The 21,088-nt window shown below is 40.8% G+C and overlaps 1 protein-coding gene across 1 annotated transcript in view; it reads left to right on the forward strand.

Annotated features, from left to right (window-relative positions):
- WDR77 (WD repeat domain 77) overlaps positions 1-13,071 on the forward strand; it is a 29,527-nt gene extending 16,456 nt beyond the window's left edge. The window contains exons 2-10 of the mRNA XM_088475430.1: positions 2,793-2,978; positions 4,119-4,260; positions 4,341-4,390; positions 6,424-6,494; positions 6,896-6,950; positions 9,082-9,153; positions 11,118-11,226; positions 11,322-11,390; positions 12,555-13,071. Of these exons, the coding sequence (XP_088331556.1) occupies positions 2,793-2,978; positions 4,119-4,260; positions 4,341-4,390; positions 6,424-6,494; positions 6,896-6,950; positions 9,082-9,153; positions 11,118-11,226; positions 11,322-11,390; positions 12,555-12,711 (911 nt within the window). The 3' untranslated portion in view covers positions 12,712-13,071. The remainder of the gene's footprint in view (positions 1-2,792; positions 2,979-4,118; positions 4,261-4,340; positions 4,391-6,423; positions 6,495-6,895; positions 6,951-9,081; positions 9,154-11,117; positions 11,227-11,321; positions 11,391-12,554) is intronic.
- Positions 13,072-21,088: the final 8,017 nt, after the last annotated feature.

Consider the following 21,088-nt stretch of genomic DNA (forward strand, 5'->3'; position numbering starts at 1 on the left):
CCTTCCTTCTTCTGAAAGATATCCTTATGTCTATCCCATGCATGTTTAAATTGCTCTCTTATGGTGCATACACACAGTCAGATATGTGAGTTGAACAATTTTACCAACGCTTGAACGATTTTTGACTGTATTAAAATGAATGGAATCGTCCAAATCTGACTGCAAACACATCAGATGTCAGATATCATTATCTGACAAACGGGAACCTGCATCGTTCATCGTTGCAGGGACACATGCCAGATTTTCTTTGATATGAACGATTTTTAAAATGGTTATTTAAATATGAAGGAAAATCTGACAGTGGATGCGCCATTACCCTCTACCACCTCTGATGGGAGGCTATTCCACTTATCCACTACCCTTTCTGTGAAGTAATTTTTTCCTCAAATTTTCCCTGAACCTACCACCTTCCAGTTTCAGAACATGTCCTCTTGTTCTAATATTTCTTTCTTTAAAGAATGTCTCCTTTACCTTGTTAAAATCCTTTATATATTTGAACGTTTCTATCATGTCCCCCTTTCCCTTCTCTGCTCCAAACTATACATATTGAGATCTTTTAGTTTTTCCTGGTACGTTTTGTGGTGTAGACCTTGCACCATTTTAGTTACCCTTTTTTGTAGTCTCTAATGTATTAATATCCTTCTGGAGATATGGCCTCCAGAACTGAACACAGTGTTCGAGATGAGGACGTACCAATGACCTAGACAGTGGTATTATCACTTCTATCTTTCTACTACTCATCCCTCTCCCTATGCAACCAAGCATCTGACTTGCCTTCCTCATTGCTTTGTTACAATGTTTGCTTGCCTTTAAGTCACCTGAAATAGTGACTCTTAGATCCCGTTCCTCTTCAGTAGTTTACAGTATAGTGCCATTAATACTATATTTAGCCTTTGGATTTTTGAGACCCAAGTGCATGATCTTGCATTTTTTGGCATTAAACTGTAGTTGCCACGTTCTTGACCATTCCTGTAGTCTACCTAGATCATCAATCATTTGTTTTACCCCACCCGGTGTGTCTACCCTGTTGCATACCTTTTGTGTCATCTGCAAAAAGGCAGACATTTGCAATGTCACAAATAGATATTAAAAAGCACTGGTCCAAGTACAGATCCCTGAGGTACTCCACTGGTAACATTTCCCTCTTGAGATTGCACTCCATTTACTACAACGCTGTTTCCTATCCTGCAGCCATGATCTTATCCATTCAACCATCTTTGTATCCAATCCCATGCTTTCCAGTTCATTTAACAGTCTGCGATGTGGAACAGTGTCAAACGCCTTACTAAAGTCTAGATAAGCTATTTCTATGGGCCCCCCTTTATCTATTTACTTAGTCACCCAGTCAAAAAAGTCAATAAGATTTGTTTGACATGATCTCCCCCCAGTAAATCCATGCTGTTTTGGGTCCTACAATTGCTAGCTTTGAGATAATCTACGACTTTCTTTTTAAGAGTTTTTTTTTCCATCAATTTCCCAAGGCTAGCTGGTCGGTAGTTGGTTGCCTCTTCCTTGCTTCCACTTTTGTGCAGTGGGACAATGTTTGCTCTTTTCCAGTCCTCTGGAATTACTACAGTAGCTAGTGACTGGTTGAATAAATCCTGTTATTGGTGTTACCAGCACCCCTTTAAGCTTTTGGTATCCATGGATGTATCCCATCTGGCCCCATTGATTTATCCACTTTCAGTTTTGAGAGTTCTGTTAGGATCTTCTCCTCTGTAAATGTGCTTGTTCCTACCTCATTTTTCTGATTACACCTGCAACTTAACTGTGGCCCCTTGCCCTCTCTTTCAGTAATGAATACTGAACAAAAATAATTATGATCAGCTTCAAGTGAGGAGAATGAGGATGGGTCAAGGTTGTTTAGATTGCACTTGATGAAGGAGGTTTTGGAGCAGGTGATAGTCAGAGGTGAAGGAGAGGAAGTGGAGTTGTCAGCAGGAAAATTGAAGAAATGTGAACTGCAGCAGCAGTTGAAGACCAGATCAATGTAGTGACCTGGGCTGTGAGAGGGAGGATGAACATTGGGCAGGCCAAAAGGTATGTGAGGGAGAAAAGTTTGAAAACTGCAGAATCCAAGGGCTTGCCAATGGGGATGATCATTTTTAACCTTGTTAATTTTAATCTGCTCTTATCTGGCACATGACTAACTGGTGAGGGATGAGCCCATTAAGAGGACTGCATAAGCCCATGAAGATGGAGAATAGTATAAGGTAGATGCTTCGTAAAAGCATATATAGTTGGGGATAGCACATACGGTGTAATGGATAGCATTACTACCTCACAGCACTGAGGTCGTGGGTTCGACACCGGCTATAATAGCCCTACCTGTGTGGAGTTTGTATATTCTCCCTTTGCTTGCGTGGGTTTCCTCCCACATTGCAAAAATATACTGGTAGGTTAATTGGCTCCAAACAACATTAACCCTATTGTGTGTGTGTGTGTGAGCATGTGGTATGGAATCTAGATTGTAAAATCAACTGGGGCAGGGACTGATGTGAATGGCCAAATATTCTCTGTAAAGCGCTGCGGAATATGTGTGCGCTATATAAATAACTGGTAATACAATAATAATATAGTCCTGCAGAGAGGTAGGGAAGAAAGTCGACTGCAACATGTATACCAATAGGACTGACCAACAATACAGTTGAACTTTTAAGAGAAATTTGACCAAATTTTCTGATAATCTGGAGCTGCTCTGACTTGCAATGAGACGTAAGGTCACATAATTTGTGTTCTGCAGTATATCAATATCTTCCGCTTTAATCACATCATGATTTCTTGTTTTGCAGATGGTAAAATGCTCTTGGCAGCTTCTAGCTTGAATGCTCGAACTTGGGGAGGTTCGATTTGGGTTTTCAAGGATCCTCTTGGAGCCCCTAATGAGAGCCTTTGTTCAGCCGGAGTCCAGACAGAGGCAGGTGTAACAGATGTGGCCTGGGTATTGGAGAAGGGGATCCTTGTTGCTTCTGATTCAGGTACATAGCACTGAGATATACCTGAACGAGAAACTTTTAATGGCAATAAGTTTCTTGTTCCCACTTACTAAGTCCGTGGAATGCCGCCTGTTCCTGTGTAGACTGACTTCCAGGCTTCGCATTGCTCTTAAATGTACATCTGTTTAATCCCATGAAACTAAATAATATATTCTATCAGGCACCTGACTGCAACATCTATTAGGTGCATAGAAACCCTAGAAACTTGCATATGCAGAATTGATGATATATTACTAGCTGATGTGCCCGGTTTCACCTGGGCAGACCTTATATATTTACTGTTTCCATTTCCATCTCGCCACTCCAGTAACACATTAATTCTTCACCTCCAGTAACACATTTCCCTCCATCGCCCGTGTTGTAACACATTCAACATTCGCCTCCCTCACTTGTGCAGAAATACAATCCCAGTATTCAACTATGCAGGCAGTCATGTGTTCACTCTAGTTCCGGCGGCAGGCAGAGCACTTCTGCCCCCCCCCCCCCCCCCTCCAAAAAAGGGGGCGTGGCCAATTAAAAGGGGGTTGTCTTTATGACACGACCCCTTTTTGTCAGTCTTGGGGGTGTGCCTGGCACTTACGGACATGCCGGGCAACACCCAAGCGCTCTGCCACTTTCCCCACCCACGAGACACTGTGGCCCGCGGATGGAGAACAGAACCCGCAGGCTGTTTCAGCGGGTCGCCGCGCTGGAGGGCAGGGTGCTTTATGCTCTTCAGAAATAGGGCAGGGCTCGGCGCAGTACTGAAACAGCCTAGTGGGAACGGTATGTATGTATTTTAGAATAGAGGGTGGATTTTACCTATCCTGTGCCCTTATCTTACTGTACACATTTAAAACACTTGGCAGAATAGTTACCAGATCTACATTAAATATAAACACACAAACTTACTGTCAAGTGATGTTGGACTATGGCAATATGCACAATAGGTACAAAGTCTGTATTTACCAGGTTACTGCTGAGAGCACCAGACAGTGAGTGCTGTCTGTATGTAGTGTTGCCTTCCTATAGCACAGGAACACTCCTTAAACACATGTCCAATGGTTAGATTACTAATTTATTTTTGTTATTGCCCTGTCGGTTTGGTGCTGTAAATGAAATGTTTGCTATCTGTCTTTCCAGGTGCGGTGGAGCTGTGGGAACTGCTGGATAATGACTCTTTACTTGCTAATAAATTCACCAAATATGAACATGATGACATTGTTACAACCCTGAGTGTGTTCACTGGGGGGACACGAGCAGTTAGTGGAAGCAATGATTTCAGGTTGGATTTCAGAGGACTATTTTATAGCATCCTCTCTTCACTGTTTGTTGTTCCTAATTGTAATCTTTGTATTATTACAGTGTGAAGGTCTGGGATCTATCTCAAAAAACACCCCTGAAATCCTATAAAGGTGAGCTTAGATCAAAGCTACAGCTAATGATTATCAGGTTCATTTATTTTTTTTTTGTTTGTTTTTTTTAGTCACCTGCGCTGGTTAGACCATGTATACTAAACCATTATATATGTGCAGCTAAGTTAGCCGTATCATTTTTGTAATGTCTCTAAATATAAAACTGTTTGGCCTAATGAGCACAGTATTTGTAGCTTCTTGGCAAGACACTTTTTTTGTTTTTCATTTAGGGTTATGAAACAGATTACAAGTATACCTGCCTAACAAAATCTTTTCTATAAACCTGTTTCTCCTACTTCTACTTCTTTTGTGTAGTTTGCTGCATAAATAATATCTTTTCCAATGTAGAGGCTGGAAAATGTTGTTTGTTCGTTCCATGGGTCCAGTTGGGCCGGCACCGCACACCTGCACCCATACACAATACCTACATCTGCGTTGGTGCTGCAGAAGTCACTGGGAAAATGGCACCATTGTCCATGATATTTGTGCATATACAGTAGACTCTGGCATAGTGCCAGTCTATTCTGTGCACGTGCCAGCGAGAGAGGGGAGGGCGGCCTGCATGGAGACAGCACTCTCCTAAACAACCCCGTAGTATATGTTTGCTTGATGTATTTGCCTTCTAGACCAATTTGCAGCTCCATGAAGTTTCCAGTGTGTGTGTGCTACATGTGGAAACCTTATTGAAATGATTGGGGTATTGAAATAAATGGGAGCAGCTCTGTCCTGACATACCAGCTCCAGGTACAAATTATATAGATTATTTACTATGCAAGGTAATCTTATGATCACATAATAGGGATCCTAAAGAAGGTATTTTAATTGATGCTGACTGCCTCTTTTGACAAATCATCCAATGTGTGTCTGCCATTCCTGTCATATGATTAGTTTACAGTCCTGTAAAAGGCAGTGGACACTCTTTTTAGTGAGTTAAATGAATAGTAGCTGAAAATAAAATATACCGCCATGCAGAGATCCGCTCTCTTGTACTATGTTTATATAGGGTAGTGTCCTCTGTTCAGCTGTGTGTGTCATAGACATCTCTGGCTTGCTCTCTATCATGCTGGCAATGTGTGTAATTAATATGCATATAGCAAGCATGTGTCATTTAAGGTCTTTTTAGCTAAATGTGGGCGGTAATTAACTTTAGTTTCTGTTAACACTTTCACTGTCCCAAACTTTGGCTACCAACATAGCTTAGCACACTACTGGGAGTAGGTAATAAATATGGCTGTTGGCTGGAGCACAAGCTCACATGTAAATAGAAATCATCAGGTTTCCTTTTTGGACACCCAATTTCTTCTTAGATACGTTTGGGTTGTAGTTTTCCCGCTAGACTGCGGGCAGGGAGTGTGTGGGTGCCGAATCAGCCGGCCACGCTCCCGAAAAGGGTCGTGGATGGCCGGGGACACCTCCAATTTGTCACACTTGGGGGGGTGCCCAGCACTTACGGAGGTGCTGGGCTTCCTCCAAGCTCTCCCTTCACAGTGAATAGATGCCGTACGCATAAGCATGGCGTCTGTTCACCCAACGGTGATCGGTCACCGCAACTTTTCCCACACGCAGGACACATTTCGGCCTGCCTGTGGGGGAAGGCTCAGGGCGGGATGTTTTAGCTGGGTGCCGCTAAAAGGGCAGGGTGCATTTTGTAGATTTTAAAAGAACATGGCACCCTGCTAAAAGGACACTAGGTTAGTGATCACTATCTATAGCAAAGTTCTGATACCATTTACATTTGTCTTTTAAACTTCATAATTAAATAATATACACCAGCTAAATATGTATGCCAGCTTCAAATCAACAGCTAATTATTTGATGGTCAAATGTTACTTTAATATATTGAACAAATGTATGTGATGTGTGCATTCTAGTGTTGTAAGTAAGAGTTTTTTTATTTTGAAAATCCTCATCTATAACAACTGTTCCTCAGTCAGCACAGTGATACAACTGTGTATTTTTAGTAATTTTAAAAAATAAAGCCTAGAAATCTACAATCTGCTTGTAACCACAATCTTGTTTGATTCTGTATTAAGCACACTCCGGCCACGTAACCTGTGTCTGCACTTGCCCTGGAAAAGAAACCATCTTTCTGTCTTGTGGTAAGGTAAGTATTGTTTCATGTGTTCCTATTCCTGCAGCACATAAAGTAACTGACCAGATGGGTAAAATGAAGCTCTCTGCTTGTCTGCTCTGCGTGATTTGGATTGCTGAAGAATAGTCATTTGGGACAGTTTTCTAATGCATTCATGTTTACTCTTCAGACACACAAATCATTGTGACCCTACTGTAACAGCCCATAAAAAAAAATGCTCAGTCTAATCTAGTTTTGAATTCTGAACATTATAAAGCTTGCTCTAATGTGCGTTATACCTATATATGACTGATCCGTATTGGATTGTTTATAGCCACATTCTTCCTTCTTTAATTTCCCAGCTTTAGGAGTGTTTGTAAATTATCTGTTTTAAAACATTAATTGCAGGGGTTTTTTTTTTTTCATTATTTAAGGATGGCCGGGTATTATTGTGGGACACGAGAAATCCTAAACCTGCCAGGCGGATCAGTAAGTAATTTTATTTTTTTTTCCCCTCAAAATAAATGGTCTGTTACTGTTGTAGTAGCTTCTATGTTTGAGTCATGTACGTTTAAACAATCAGGGGTATATTTACTAACGTGCCGGTTTATAGAAGTGGAGATGTTGCCTATTGCAACCAATCAAATTCTACTTCTCATTTGTATAGCCCCTTCTAGAAGATAATCGGTAGAATCTGATTGGTTGGTATGGTCAGTACCTACGCATCAAACTTGTCTTTTGTGTGTGTATAATCATTTCTGTGTACGTGCTCAAAAAGTAAAATACATAGAGACTGAAAGCATGTATGGGATTACACTGCTCCTACCCATATGTTTAGTCGATAGACGCCATTCTTATCGGTGTGCACTTGCACCAGCCCAATTCTAAGGCTAAAATGAGGATAACTGTGTATGCAGAGCTGTGCATATCCCGCACTTCTGTCGACATGCCCTAACTAACCTTTGTGACCAAGTTGCATGCGACTCTGAATTACCCATAGATGCATGCACTTGGCTCTGGAGCATGTGCAGTGCTAAATGATGCTAGATCCATCCACAGTTATGGACAATTTGGTATTTTTGTTGTAATTACTGTCAATACAGCTCTTCAAACAATCAATGAGGTACGAACTGTCTTAATCAGGTATTTTATCCTTAATTTGGGTAAATTAAAAAAATTTCAGATGGTGAAATCAATGTAGAGTGAGCAGATTCTCTTATGTTCCACTTCAATACATTTCCCAGGCTGCCTCTTGGCTGCTTGTTTCATCAGAAATCTGTGTATGGCATCCTCCTTGCCTCCATTCCCAGTCTTGATCCAAGACTGTGCCCTGTCACATGTAACCATGTCTTTCCTATAATAATTACACAAGTGGATATACTACAGTCTCCAACATTCAGAGTTGGGAGCAAAGTTAAAATAACAAAGTATTAACGTAGAACCTGGCTAAAGGGTGCAAATACTCTGTGTTTGCATGCATGGTAAATAAATACTAGCTGCTTCTCTATGTATCCCACAAATACTGGAAATATATATATATATATATATATATATATATATATATATATATATATATGCATGCCAGTTTTAGATTTGCGCTTAGTCATGCCCTTCCCAAATCTAATTATCTAGAAGTCTGCCCCAGCTGCAGTGCAACATGGTTTTGCCAAGGTGTAGTAGACCGGTACTTGCTTTTTTTTTTTTTTTTTTTATCTCCCAACTATTAATGGGCCCCAACATGAGCACATGTATGTCTCGAACTTAATATGAACTGTTGTTCAACTGATTAAAGCTAGCTACACACTATACAATTATGGGCCATTTTTTGCAAATAATCAGGTGATTGCCCTCATTTATTGTATAGTGTAGTGGTTCCCAAACTGTGCGCCGTGGCACCCTGGGGTGCCTCGGGACACTTGCAGGGGTGCCTCAGGTTGGTGGTCCAGCACCAAATCACATTATTTGTGGTCAATGTAATGTAAATATGTGGACAAACAGAAGCTCAAAGCTGTCCACATACACATTACTGAACCCAAGGATGACAGATCAGCACAATTTACTTTCATTACTGCAGAACAGCTGTAAGTTCATAACCCATTACTTGTTCCATTAAAAGGCCTATTTTTAGAGCTACAACATAACTCCTTTTGTCCAACTTATGTAGGTCCCAAATGTGCTTATGGGAAAGCTCTTTTTATTGTGATGGGTAACACGCAAACTTTAATCACATTGCTTTGATTATTTACCTTAGAAACTTAAGTGTAGCTTACATGTAAGAGAAGTTAAGGTGGGTGTGTGTATATAGCTTATAATTGGTAACCACTGGTCTGGGTTTTGCCAGGTTAAGTGATTCTCACTGCTGCTTATTTAGATAATGCTACAAAAAAATATATATTTTTTTTCTATTTGTGTTTTCAATGCACTATGCCTAAACTAGCTGAACAACGAACACTGTCACCCATTGTAATACTTTGTGTTTAGGGTTAACTATTTTTTTGGTTCAGGTGTCTGGAAACTAAATTACTTGTAATCCTAAATATTCTGTTGTCATAGAGCACACCTATGTTTCATGTTATATGTAAATATAAACATTTGATTATAATGTGTTTTTCCCATGCAGCCTTTGGTGCTCCGAGCATTTCACCTACTTCTGTTACTTGGCATCCTGACAAAGACGATATCTTCACGTGTGGTATGTTTGTTCTTGTTACTTTGCCATATCAAATATAGTTCATTATTTTCTTGTTTGGAAAAGTGCATTCTTAATTGCCTTGAGTGAAGCAAGTCATTTTCAAGCTGCTCTTTTATATAACTTTACCACTTAGGGCCGGATTGAATTAGAGGCAAAATCGGGCGTTTTCGCCCTTGTTTGCCAATCGGCCAATATATCGGCCGCGGTCAGCCAATTTGCGTCCTTTTTCGCCTGAAAACTGGAGAAAAGTTTTCTCCAGCCTAGGACAGGCGAAAAAAATTAGCAAAATCCCTATTTTTGGGTAAAAATGTGGGGATTTCTTACAGAACCCTTTGGACAGCCCCCCTAATGATACTTTAGCTAAAAAGACAATCGTAAGTTGCGTACTTTGGCGAAAAACGGCCGCTGAAAATTTCGGTCAATTTTTTTTTTTTTTTTTTCTCAGTGAAACATGCGTTTAATGTATTGGGTCTGGTATTTCGGAGGGCTATAAGGATGCGCCAACTGTTTTAAACATCGCATTTGGCTGGCGCAGGTGGTTTTTTAAAACTGCTAAAAAAAACAAACGCCTGCACCAGCCACGTGCAATGTTTAAATCACTTGGCGCATTTTTATATCCCTCCGAAATACCAGCCCCAATACATTAAATGCATTTTTCACGAAAAGAAAAAAATTTTGACCAAAATTTCAGCTGTTGTTTTTCGCCAAAGTATGCAATTTACAAAAAAAAATGTAGCTAAAGTATAATTAGGGGAACTTTCCAAAGGGTTCTGTAAGAAATCCCCACATTTTTACACAAAAGTAGGGATTTTGCACATTTTCATCCTTTTTTTTTTTTTATAATGGAGAAAAGTTTTCTCCATTTATTACATGAAAAATCATCGATAATATCGCCGCTATTTGAATATGGACCATAAAGTGGGAAAACATGTTATTTATCGCCTTAAAATAGCTTAAGGAAGGGAGCCAATGAGATACCACAAAGTCCATGGTTGCTGCTTCCAATTGGTCTTCCTGCTCACACGATTTCCAAAATGTCACATGGTCCTGGATTTCAGATGGGATGGATAGGCCCTGACAGAGCCTAGGGAGAAATAGCTGTACAAAACTGCTTCACTCAGGGGCTTTTACTAAAGTGCATACCTGCAGGACTGCAGTGCACATGTCCTGTTGTGATGTTATTTGAAGTGCAAGGCAGAGTGATGGTGAACGTGTGTCTGCATTGATGGAGAGTGAAATGGAGTTTTGCCTGCAGCCTAGCGTTTCAAAAGCACTAAAGATGCATATGGTGGTATGTCATATTTTTTGGAAGGAGGTATTGCTATATCCCTATTTAGATGTCTTTATGTGAAAGTATGAGCCATAAGCTACAATTACTATTCCTAGCATAAACACTTATTTACTTCCCAGTGGCTGTTTTGTGTATCAGACAAATTCTGGCAATGGTGGCAACAATGTGCGTCATCAGCTTTATCTCAGACCGCCTTCTGAAATGTGTATGGATACATTTGTAAATGTCATTAGTAGCATTAACATGCTTCTAATGTTACAAATGGCTGATAAGAGTGGCATTGCTCTGACCATTGCATTCTGATATTTTACCACTGCATTTTCAGTTAGAACGAAGAACGTCCTATTTCTTCTGTGGTAACGAGCGCTACCATTATAATCTGTTTAGGTAAAAATATATGGGAAACTTGTTAATAATGCATAGCTGTAACATACCTAAAGCCCTGTTAGTTTCCATGCATGTTTATCCATATTCTCAGAGCTGATGTGGGAATGATCCTACATCCGAAGCTGGAAAATGTACAGTTTTCGCTTAAGTTGTTTATCTTGGTGTAACCAGGCATTTCAAGTTGTTTGGCTGCAATTAGAGGTTTTACATGGAAAATATATTTTTGTAGTGGTTTAAAAAAATGAATGGTCTGCTAAGTATGCCCTAAGTCCACTGTGTTTAACAGGTGATGAGACGGGTAAAGTTTATATTGTAAATCTGAACAGCCCAGATTCAGCCCAGGCCGTGGCCTTACATTCCAGGTCTATCACAGGACTCGCATACTCCAATCACAGGTAAGACACCCGCATAACTCTGTATGACCTTCCTCAGATATGAGTCTGTAGCATCATTTTCCTTGAATCTTAGACTTATTGCAATGTATTTATAGCTCACCATTCCTGGCTTCAATCAGTGAAGATTGCTCCATTGTGGTCCTCAACTCTGACTCTTCAGAAATGTAAGTGTGTCATTCTATGGCACCCACAATTTCTACGTGTCAAGCTAGTATCAATAATTATTTTTACACATAAAGAAGAACTAGACTTCTGACACCTAAACAAATCAAATTACTGTATTTTGCCCACTAGCAGTATTTTTTGAAGCTGTAGTACTAGCATCTTTGCTCCACACCTCACCATATGCTGAAAAGCTGGTGCATCTGATTGCTATCTGTTGCTGTCTCGTAGTGCTGTAGATGTTCTATTGTGGGAAGAATTCTTGCAGCCTGTTGAAATCATAATTTCCTCTGACAGCCCGTTCTTTATACAGTCCAAGCAACGCTCCAAGTTGGCAGGAGGTGGAATGCAATTTGAAACTCTAGGGAGTGCAGTTCGTGTATAGTAGATAATTGCAGGAGGGAAAACCTCCCCTTGTATTCTTGGTTGTACCTTTCTGGGATGCAAGCAGAGACAAGCGAGATTTGATGGTCTGGATAACCCGCACTGTATTAGTATGGGGTACAGATGGAACCTCGCAGCTAATTGAATCTCCTCTTAAATTACTTTGCTACAGTCGCATACCCACAACTGCTGTATTTCATGTGTCCAACTAAGACCATTTGTGCATATTAAAGTACTGACATTTCAGTGGATCATGGCGAGTGTGAAATGATTATCTTGCTATGCACTATCCACAGTCTTAATCTTTATTTTCAATTTATGATATTGGTGGTCTTCATTTAAAACTGGGTACACACTGGCAGATATATTGGGCGATCAATTGATATACCAATATATCTGGTGCTTGTCGGCCAGTGTATACCAGCGATATGTCTGTGAACGATGTCGTTCAGACATATCTCTTCAGTTGTGCTGCACATCCCATGGCCGATATATCTGTCTATCAGGCAGTGTGTACACATGCAGCAGAGGCCGCGGGGAGGGGGGCGCGGGACCCACGCCCAGAAGCAGATGGTGGTAGTTCAGTATGTATGAACGACCATCATCTGCAGATATCTGTGCAGTGTGTACCCACTTTAAAAAACAAAACCACCATCTGTGGATGACTTAAACAGGATGCAGGTTTTCTATTACCCTTCTAGTAACAATATCTTACACACCTCTCCTACATTACTCTGACTTTTGTGTCCACCTCAAGTCTTGACTTTTTTCCTACTTTACAGTTTCAAGGATCATTCTCATCAGGATTTTATAACAAGCGTAGCTTGGTCTCCCCTTGATCTTTCAAACTTCACCACTGTTGGCTGGGACCACAAAGTTCTTCATCACAACCTTCCTACGGAGAGCAAGACGAAAACCCCTGCTGAGACACCGGATTAATATCTGAGCCAGTAGATAGCATGTAATGATTATGGTTGGAATGAAGACTAATGCAGTGCATTGACTTAGAATGTCCTCAGGGTAAGATACTTAATTGTAGCCTTTAGCACTGTGTCACCACAAGTTGTGTGCTGCGTTGGCAGATTGAGTTCTCCACCTGTATGTATAGTTTGTTGTTGTTGATGATGTTACCCCAGCCGTCATTACAACTATTAAGGATATATGCACCATTTTGTCCGTTACATTTGTGGCTGTGCAGTAGTCATTTCTGTGTAGTATTGATGCACCTGGAAAGGACAATCTAGAGTTGTTCAGTAGTTAACTTTTGTATTAAATGACATAAAAGAAAATGATTTTCCACTTCTGTGTCCTGTGTTTAATCAACAAACCGAGTGTTGTTTTGCTGCTCATTGACCCCTAATATGTAATGTAGGATTATAAAGTATATTTAAATGCCATCATGATCTTCAAATCTGTATCCTGTTTGTAGTTGGTCCAGAGGAAAATCAGTCTCTTATATGGGCTGAATCAAATTGTCATATGCAGGAACAAGCCCTCCCTGTCTCAAACGCAGAAACACCTCGTAGTACAGCAAGAAAAGACTTTAGTGCTGCAACTTGAGTCTCCTAAAGCTTTTTACTTCAGTGGATGTCTCTGCATTTCTGTTAATGTTTATAAAAAGATCTGGCAAAAGCTACAGCTCTGCAGGTGATTTATTGATCTGACTACCGATGGCATTTTATAAAATAGATTTACCCCTACTGCTTCCAGTTGTGGCATACTGATCCTTATTAGCACCACCAATGTCTGTTCTCTTGATCCCACCTCCTGCTTTCTATTCCACAAAGTTGATATTGCCTACACCACTACTAAAAGACCAATCTGAGTGTGATTCAGCCTTACACATAACTGAATACTACTGACCAGGTTGTTTAAAAATGTCAAATTAGTCCACCAGCTCACAATACATAGGAGCAACGTCATGTCTGCTGAGGCTGGAGCCCAATACTAAACACCTAGGGGTTGATGCAGAGTTGAATATACTTCTGTAAAGTTTTAGTTTGGAAATACAAAATAGTGGTTGCTCATTATCAACCTAATAGCTTTCACAGGGGCTTGTAAAGGGAGAGGTTTAAGCTATAAAAAAGAAAAATGTCAAGACTTGAATACTACATGAGAACAGAAATTGCATATATACATGGTTAAGCTCTGGGCCTGGGAGGGTGTTCTGGTTCCTGTAGTGCTATTTGGAGGTCTCTGCGGTACCATCTCTCAACTTTAAATTTATCTATATATGTGCTGTTATGTGGCACCGCACTATGCAATTATGACCCAGAGTGGGTGCTATTACCATGTAGCGTTAGGGACGCCGGTACAGAGAATCCTTGACGCGGTTCGCAACTTAACCATGTATTTGCAAATACAGTATATGCAACAAAGACCTGAATTTCTATTTATGTAGTATTTAATAATTTTTGCTGTGTTTTTTTTTTTTTTTTTTACCAGTTTGCTGGAGGGATTTTTTAATTTTTTTTTTTTTTTTAAGCTTCAGTTTTCAGTGTGCAGACTGAGAACATAGGTGCATGTAACAGTACATGATGCAGAGTCGTACACAGTTTGATCACATGTACGTTTGCAAACAAAAAGCCAAACTTAGATAGTGTGCACTGGACGTTCTTTGCACCCACTAACAGTAACCTACCAGTATGGTTTTGGACTGGGGTGCTGGATAAAAAAAAGCACTTGGAAGAAACCTAGGATGAACATAGAAATGATACAGATGGTTTCCTGGCTGAACTATAACCTGTGGCCCCAATGCTGTGAGGCAGCAATTCTCACTACTTTGCAACATTGTTGTCCTGTTGTTACCAAGAAACTTGTGCTGTAAACCATAATATTTTATCCATCCTTTTTTAGCTGTGTAGTGCAGTGGTACCCAAACTGTTCACTGCGGCACCCTGGACTGCCTCAGGACTCTTGCAGGGGTGCCTCAGGTTGGTGGTCCAGAACCAAATCAAACTATGTAAATATGTGGACAAACAGAAGCTCAAAACTGTCCACCATAAAAAAATGGCTAGTTTATCACTTAGGTTTGTAGTAAATGACCAGAATAAAAACAATTCTTGTAATGTATAACTTGCATCATGTTCTTTGGTAAATATTATAGAATATGTAGCCAGAGTTGGTAAATGTAACTCTTGTATGTAATTCCAGAAATCTCCACTAGGAGGTGATATGCATAGATGGTTAAAAAAACCAACACCACAATTTAATGGGGAAAACAAAGAACTGTGATGGCTTTTCTTTGGAAATATGGCTTCCAGAATGAAGGAAATAGCAGTTTATCACTGAGAATCAAATACACAAACCTCAACATAAAGAACCTCTTAAACTATTCAATTTGAAGAATACTTCTAAATGACTTAGAGAACGTCAGGAGAAATTCATTATGGTAGAACAGTGTTTTAAATTGAATTGATCGCTCTTGTTCCATGTCTTATAGGACATTTAAGGGTGGGGAGACCCTTATAGTGCAGTGGTGGCAGCAATATTTTGTCAGGATGAGATTATCAGAATACAAAGTATAAGCTCACAAGGAAATGTTATCCTTTATGCACTGATGAATAGTTCAGCTACAAAATGTTTGAGTCTAGGGCACAGGTTCTCAAAGTCGGTCCTCAGGACTCCACACAGGGCATGTTTTCCAGGTCTTTTCATAGAATCAAAAGTGAAATAATTATAACCACCTGTGGATCTTTTAAAATGTCTGAGTAATGATTACACCTGTGCACCTGCTGGGTGACCTGGAAAACGTGACCTGTGTGGGTTCCTGAGGACAGAGTGTGAGAACCACTGCTCTAGGGCATGCATGCAACCATCAAATGTAAATATGATAATATGGTAAATTTAGCTTATAATACAAAAAAGTTTGATGTGCAATTTACTCCATTAAAATTATTGTGAACTTCATTTTAGTATAACATATCAAAGAATTCATTATGATAGCAATTTTTGTCAATTGTAATTTATTTTTTTAATTACAAAAAAAAAAATGCATGTAGGACATAACCCTTCAGATAACTCAAATTTGTGTTTTTACTTATGGAAATTTTGGCTTACCGCTGCCTCTTTTCATTCTTTTGAAATGGTGTGTTTTTTTTATTTTCCCCTTAAATGAATGAGCAGGCATGGAATTTAAATATTTGCTTAACTTTTGGCCTGTTATAAAGTCAAGAACGAGTAAGATGAGGACAATAATTTCAGCACTATGCTGTGTCCTAACATTGACCTCTGCACATTGAAAGTAATCTTTGAAATGTAGCTCCTACTTGTACATTTCCTTCAGTTGTAGGATACAGGGTTTTCCAGTACAGGAAGATTTGATTAATATAAAGTGTAAAGAAAGGTCATGGCTGCCAGCAACTGGTTCATCTCTCATGTCTGGTTCCACTGTCTTTTCTCACATTAACTGTATTACACCACCACCACTGTGGTCACATGCACACACTTCCCTGCTACCAGGTTCTGTATCAAGTTCCACACAGCTCTTAAAGTCTAATGCTAGACATACACGGCCAGATAAAATGTCTGCTGGTCTGACAGACATTTTATCTGGCAGCCTGCCAGCCGCAGTTGTCGCCGGCATACACTGTGAGATTTCTCTCAGTGTATCAGCTCTGACATCCGCACTCTGTCCCCGGGGGAGGAGACATTTCCCTGTTCCTTCCGTAGGAAGGAACACAGGATATGTCTGTCGGCCGCGGCTGGGCATACACTGCCCGATAGTTTACCGGGAAATATCGCATCGGACGGGCATGCTGGACAATCCGGCATGCCCGACCAAGCAATATTTAACCCTCGGTCGCCCCCCCACACGCTACAATTATCAGGGCGATCCGCCGATATCGGGCGGATCGCCCTGATAATTGTAGCATGTATGGCCAGCATAAGCAATGCAATGGCATCTTTTTCTCCTTTTTCATTACCTTATACATATATTTATAAGTGTACAGAAAAATCTTAGATGTTGGTCTGTTTTAAATAAATAATAATTAAAATAACAATATTTCTACACCTAAATTCAATAAGTAGATACTTAGACTCTGTGTTTTAGACTGGCCACACACTGTGTAATATTGCAGTTAACATTGAACATTTTGACTTTTATTGTGGATAATAGGTCCTGAAAACGATCCTATCCAAATTAAGTCATTATTGAATATGGCAACTGCTGGACTGCTCGCCACCTGTGGTGAGAATGTAGCTGGAAGTAATCCGGAGCTGCTTAGACTGCAAGATCTCATCCACTTTGGCTACCTATATGTGATACCCCACCAAAACACTGTTTAAGCCTATGGCAGGGATCACTAGTGTATTTAAAACCCTAATAAAAACAAAGTATATGTACTGGTGCAGGTAGTGAGTCAGCAGCAGCGCACATGCAACCAGCTGCAGGTGCCTGAGGGGGACAGTTGCAAAGGGTCTCTCATGAGATAACTGACAGTTAGTGAATCCTGAGGCAGCAGACCTGGGCTGGGGCACTGTCTGAGGAAAGAATCGGACCTGCACTTTGGTGTTATCTGCGCTTCTGAGGTAACCAGCAACCAGGCTGTGGAAGCAGCAGCACTAATCATGAGATTGGGTGTTTTACCTGTAGCAGGGGCTGTCTCTCCTCCCCCGAGGGCAGGCAGTGGTCGTCAGAAAAGGATCAGCGTGAGAAAGGTGGGTGATTCCCCTTTGAGAGATGCCCAGATAAAAGGAGATGCAGTGAAAACAACCAGAGAGGACTAAGGACCTCATTCAGAGACGGTCACTTGGGAGCGATCAGTCGCACCCAAAGTGATAGAGAATATGCAAAACGAGCGCTCAATCGCAACGCACACCTCCTATCTCTACGGCCTAATTCAGAGTCGGTCGCAGGCGGCAACCTACATCAGCATGATTAACACCTGTTACATTAATTGCCTACAGACATCGGTTCAGGCAGAAACCATCGCTTGCAATGCTTAAGGTAGACCCTGGGCTACCTTTAGCACTACGAGCAGTAGCATTGTTATTGCAACAAGATGACGTGTGATGACTCGCTCAGTAATATATGCACGCCATAAAAACACCCTTTTTAAGGTCAACCACACCCCCGTTCACAAGCACCTTCCCCTGTAACCACCCACAAATGGCACGAAATGTCAATCACACCTATGACCTCGTAGTGACTAGCGAGCAAGAGGATTGTGGTTGGAAAGACAGGCTTGCGCACGCGCACTGCCATGTACACGCATGCGCAGTTGAAAAAAAAACATTGCTCGCTACGACCAATCGCTCCGTGCGACCGCCTCAGAATGAGGTCCTAAGTTCACACCATTCACAGCTCTAGACCCTGGGAATATACTGTATTTCCAATGGCTGCTACAAAAACCATTAGAGCTGACACTGTAGTGGGGAAGGCTAGTGCACATTGAAAGTAGTCTTCAGGTCTTCTCGCACAGTAAAGCTACTACCATGCCTCCACAGACTGCATCATAATACCTGATAGTGTGCAGGATAGTTCTGTACCCAGAACATACCACAGCCCACCTCACTGTAGTGGCTGTAAATATCCTGCTGATAGCATCTGTAGACTTGTGTTGGTGTGGTAAGGAGCTGACATAAAATATTCACCAGCCACAAGTTAGAGTTTTGCAGCTTCCACAGGAGTGACTTATGGTAGGGTCCAGCATAGCCTAGTGCCACTGATTGTACAGCACTTTTATTTCTGCTTACTCCATTCCCCTTAGAAAAGAAGTAAGATAAACTGAAGCAATACCTATAAGGAGATATCTTCCCTGAACCTACAGCAGAGATGTAACCGTGCAAATCATTTTACCCCATAAATTTAGCATGGATATAAGACCCCCAGACTGAACAGGTTTTCAAGTATCTCATTCAGTTGCAGGACGAATTACATTGCAACCATTGTTTGCCCAGTTAATCTTAAAGGACAATCTGTTAAAATTGATCAATCGCTTTTGGCAACACAAATAGTATAACCGGAAAACTAGATCAACTCTGTATGTGCACCACCTGTAAAGACCCAGCTGGACCTGTCACTATAAATGTATTGGTTAAATTTGAATTAACACAAAAAGGGAATGAGGTGTAGAAATACTGTATATGTTAACAGTTATTTTATTTAAGCATCGTTATGTGTTTCATTCATTATAGACAAACTTTGAGATAGTCTGTTAAAGGTCTAGTTTAAATATTGATAGTATAGCCTTTAGTAATATAAATGTACATAGAAGAAATATTTACCAGTGTGCCTGGTTTGTGTTATAAGGGTCAGGTAATATCTAATAGGTGATGGGCATTGCTGCGTTCCAGTAAAAATAAATGGTTAAACTTGTTATGAGTGTGAATAGCAAGGATCACAGCTGCGATTACGCACGCAGTCTCACGCTAATCCACTGCGATCGCTATCCCATCGCAGCACAACATAAGGACGCCCACCCTACCTTACACACATCCATAATACTTAGCAAGACTGCAAAACACTCTTGGTAACATCGAGTACCATCACAGACTCGCACAAGCTCTGACCTTACTCGGGAATTGCTATCCTTGTCACACGCAGTGAGTACACAGGCAGCGTATGGTATCACAGTGGATAACTTATGCACGCCCCTGCAACGGCGTTCAAACTCACCGGCAAACCTGCACTTCACCGACCACCAGCAACCTTACCGACCCCAAACAATCCTGTCATGGAATCCGTATGTAATGTCAGCTATCGGGATGCCTCCTGTCCCAAAACAGACAGTGGCATCCCAATGGTTGGTATCCTGACGTGTCGAGTAAGTATACTTACCCACCCTCCATTCCCCCCGTTAGCTCCTGAATCCAGATCCCCTCCTTCATGCCTAAACCCCCCCCCCCCCCCAAAAAAAAAGAGTATGCAAACTTTAAGGCACATTATTAATAAAAAATTAAGTATAAAATGACCTGTAGGCTATGTGTATAAGGTGTATATGACACAAATGAATTTCATATATGTACACAAACTTTGTTTGAGCCACAAAATTGTTGAAAATATTGTATAAAATTACCTTCAGATGCTGTGTGTATAAGGTGCATATAACACAAATTCATTCTGTGTTTAGATTTGGGCTCTATTCCTCATTTCAATATGGTATGCAAATATTCCAAAATATGGAATATTCAGATATCCAAAATACCCCTGGTCCCAAGCATTTTGGATATGGGATACTCAACCTGTATACAGTTGTGCACATAATGCTAAAGTAAAACCACCTGGCACATTGCTACTCCAGGTGCCCGGTTGACATGCAAACAAAATTCTTTTCCAGAACCACCACAGGAAGGACGCTCGTTTCAAATAAATGGCTAACAACAATTGTGCAAATGTTTGTGTTTCCACTTTCCATGGTCTCTCTTCTTCCAAACTATACTGCACAATAGTAGCTGCAGAGAAATGCCAGTTACCAATGACTGCTTTGTTATTTGTGGCTGATATCACTGTTGCTTTACAATAGACACACACTTGCAATTACTGTTCCGCTGCCTTATATTTCAGGTGATCCCCAAACCTTTTTTTTTTTAGATTTGTAAGCACCATCTTTACTTTTTCTGTTTTATGTCACTGTATGCTGGCCAACCTGTAGCTCTCCAGATGTTGTGAAACTACAAGTCCCAGCATTCATTACCAGCTGATTGGTGGAAGGGTATGCTGGGACTTGTAGTTTCACAACAGCTGGAGAGCTACAGGTTGGCCTGGCCTGCTGTATGCCATTGTCTGGTGCCATGACACATTGATCTTGTAATTTTACTACTATCCACAATAACATGGTCTAATGCACGCAAATATGCTGTAACCCACAACTAAATATATTCTAGCTGTCATTTTTGTACCATAGTTAATAAAACTCCAAATGGTTTTCAAGGGTTAGCGCACATGTGCATGCATTGCTCTACATGAAGTAGGCCCAATAGAGAAATGTGGGTGGACTTTATCGATAATTTTCAATGGGTTGATATACACTACTACCCCTTTTACACTAAAGTGCTGGATCTGACCCAGGATTTGGGACATATGGGGGGGGGGGGGGGGGGGGAGAGATGTAGTAAGCCTTGGAGAGTGATAAAGTACCAACCAATCAGCTCCTAATTGTAACTTTACAGTCTGTTTGAAAAATGAGTTAGGAGCTGATTGGCTGGTACTTTATCTCCCTCCTGGTTCCAAATTGGGACAGACCACTGTTCACACTGCTCTTGAAATCCAGATCTCCCAATGGGACCCGGGTCAGATTAAATGGGTTACCTGTTTACACTGCAGGGTTACATGGGTCATTACTGTGTTAAACCCTGCAAGCTACCAAGGTTG

The sequence above is a fragment of the Taudactylus pleione genome, unplaced genomic scaffold, assembly GCF_031769625.1.
Source record: "Taudactylus pleione unplaced genomic scaffold, aTauple2 ptg000172l, whole genome shotgun sequence".
Classification (NCBI taxonomy): Eukaryota; Metazoa; Chordata; class Amphibia; order Anura; family Myobatrachidae; genus Taudactylus; species Taudactylus pleione.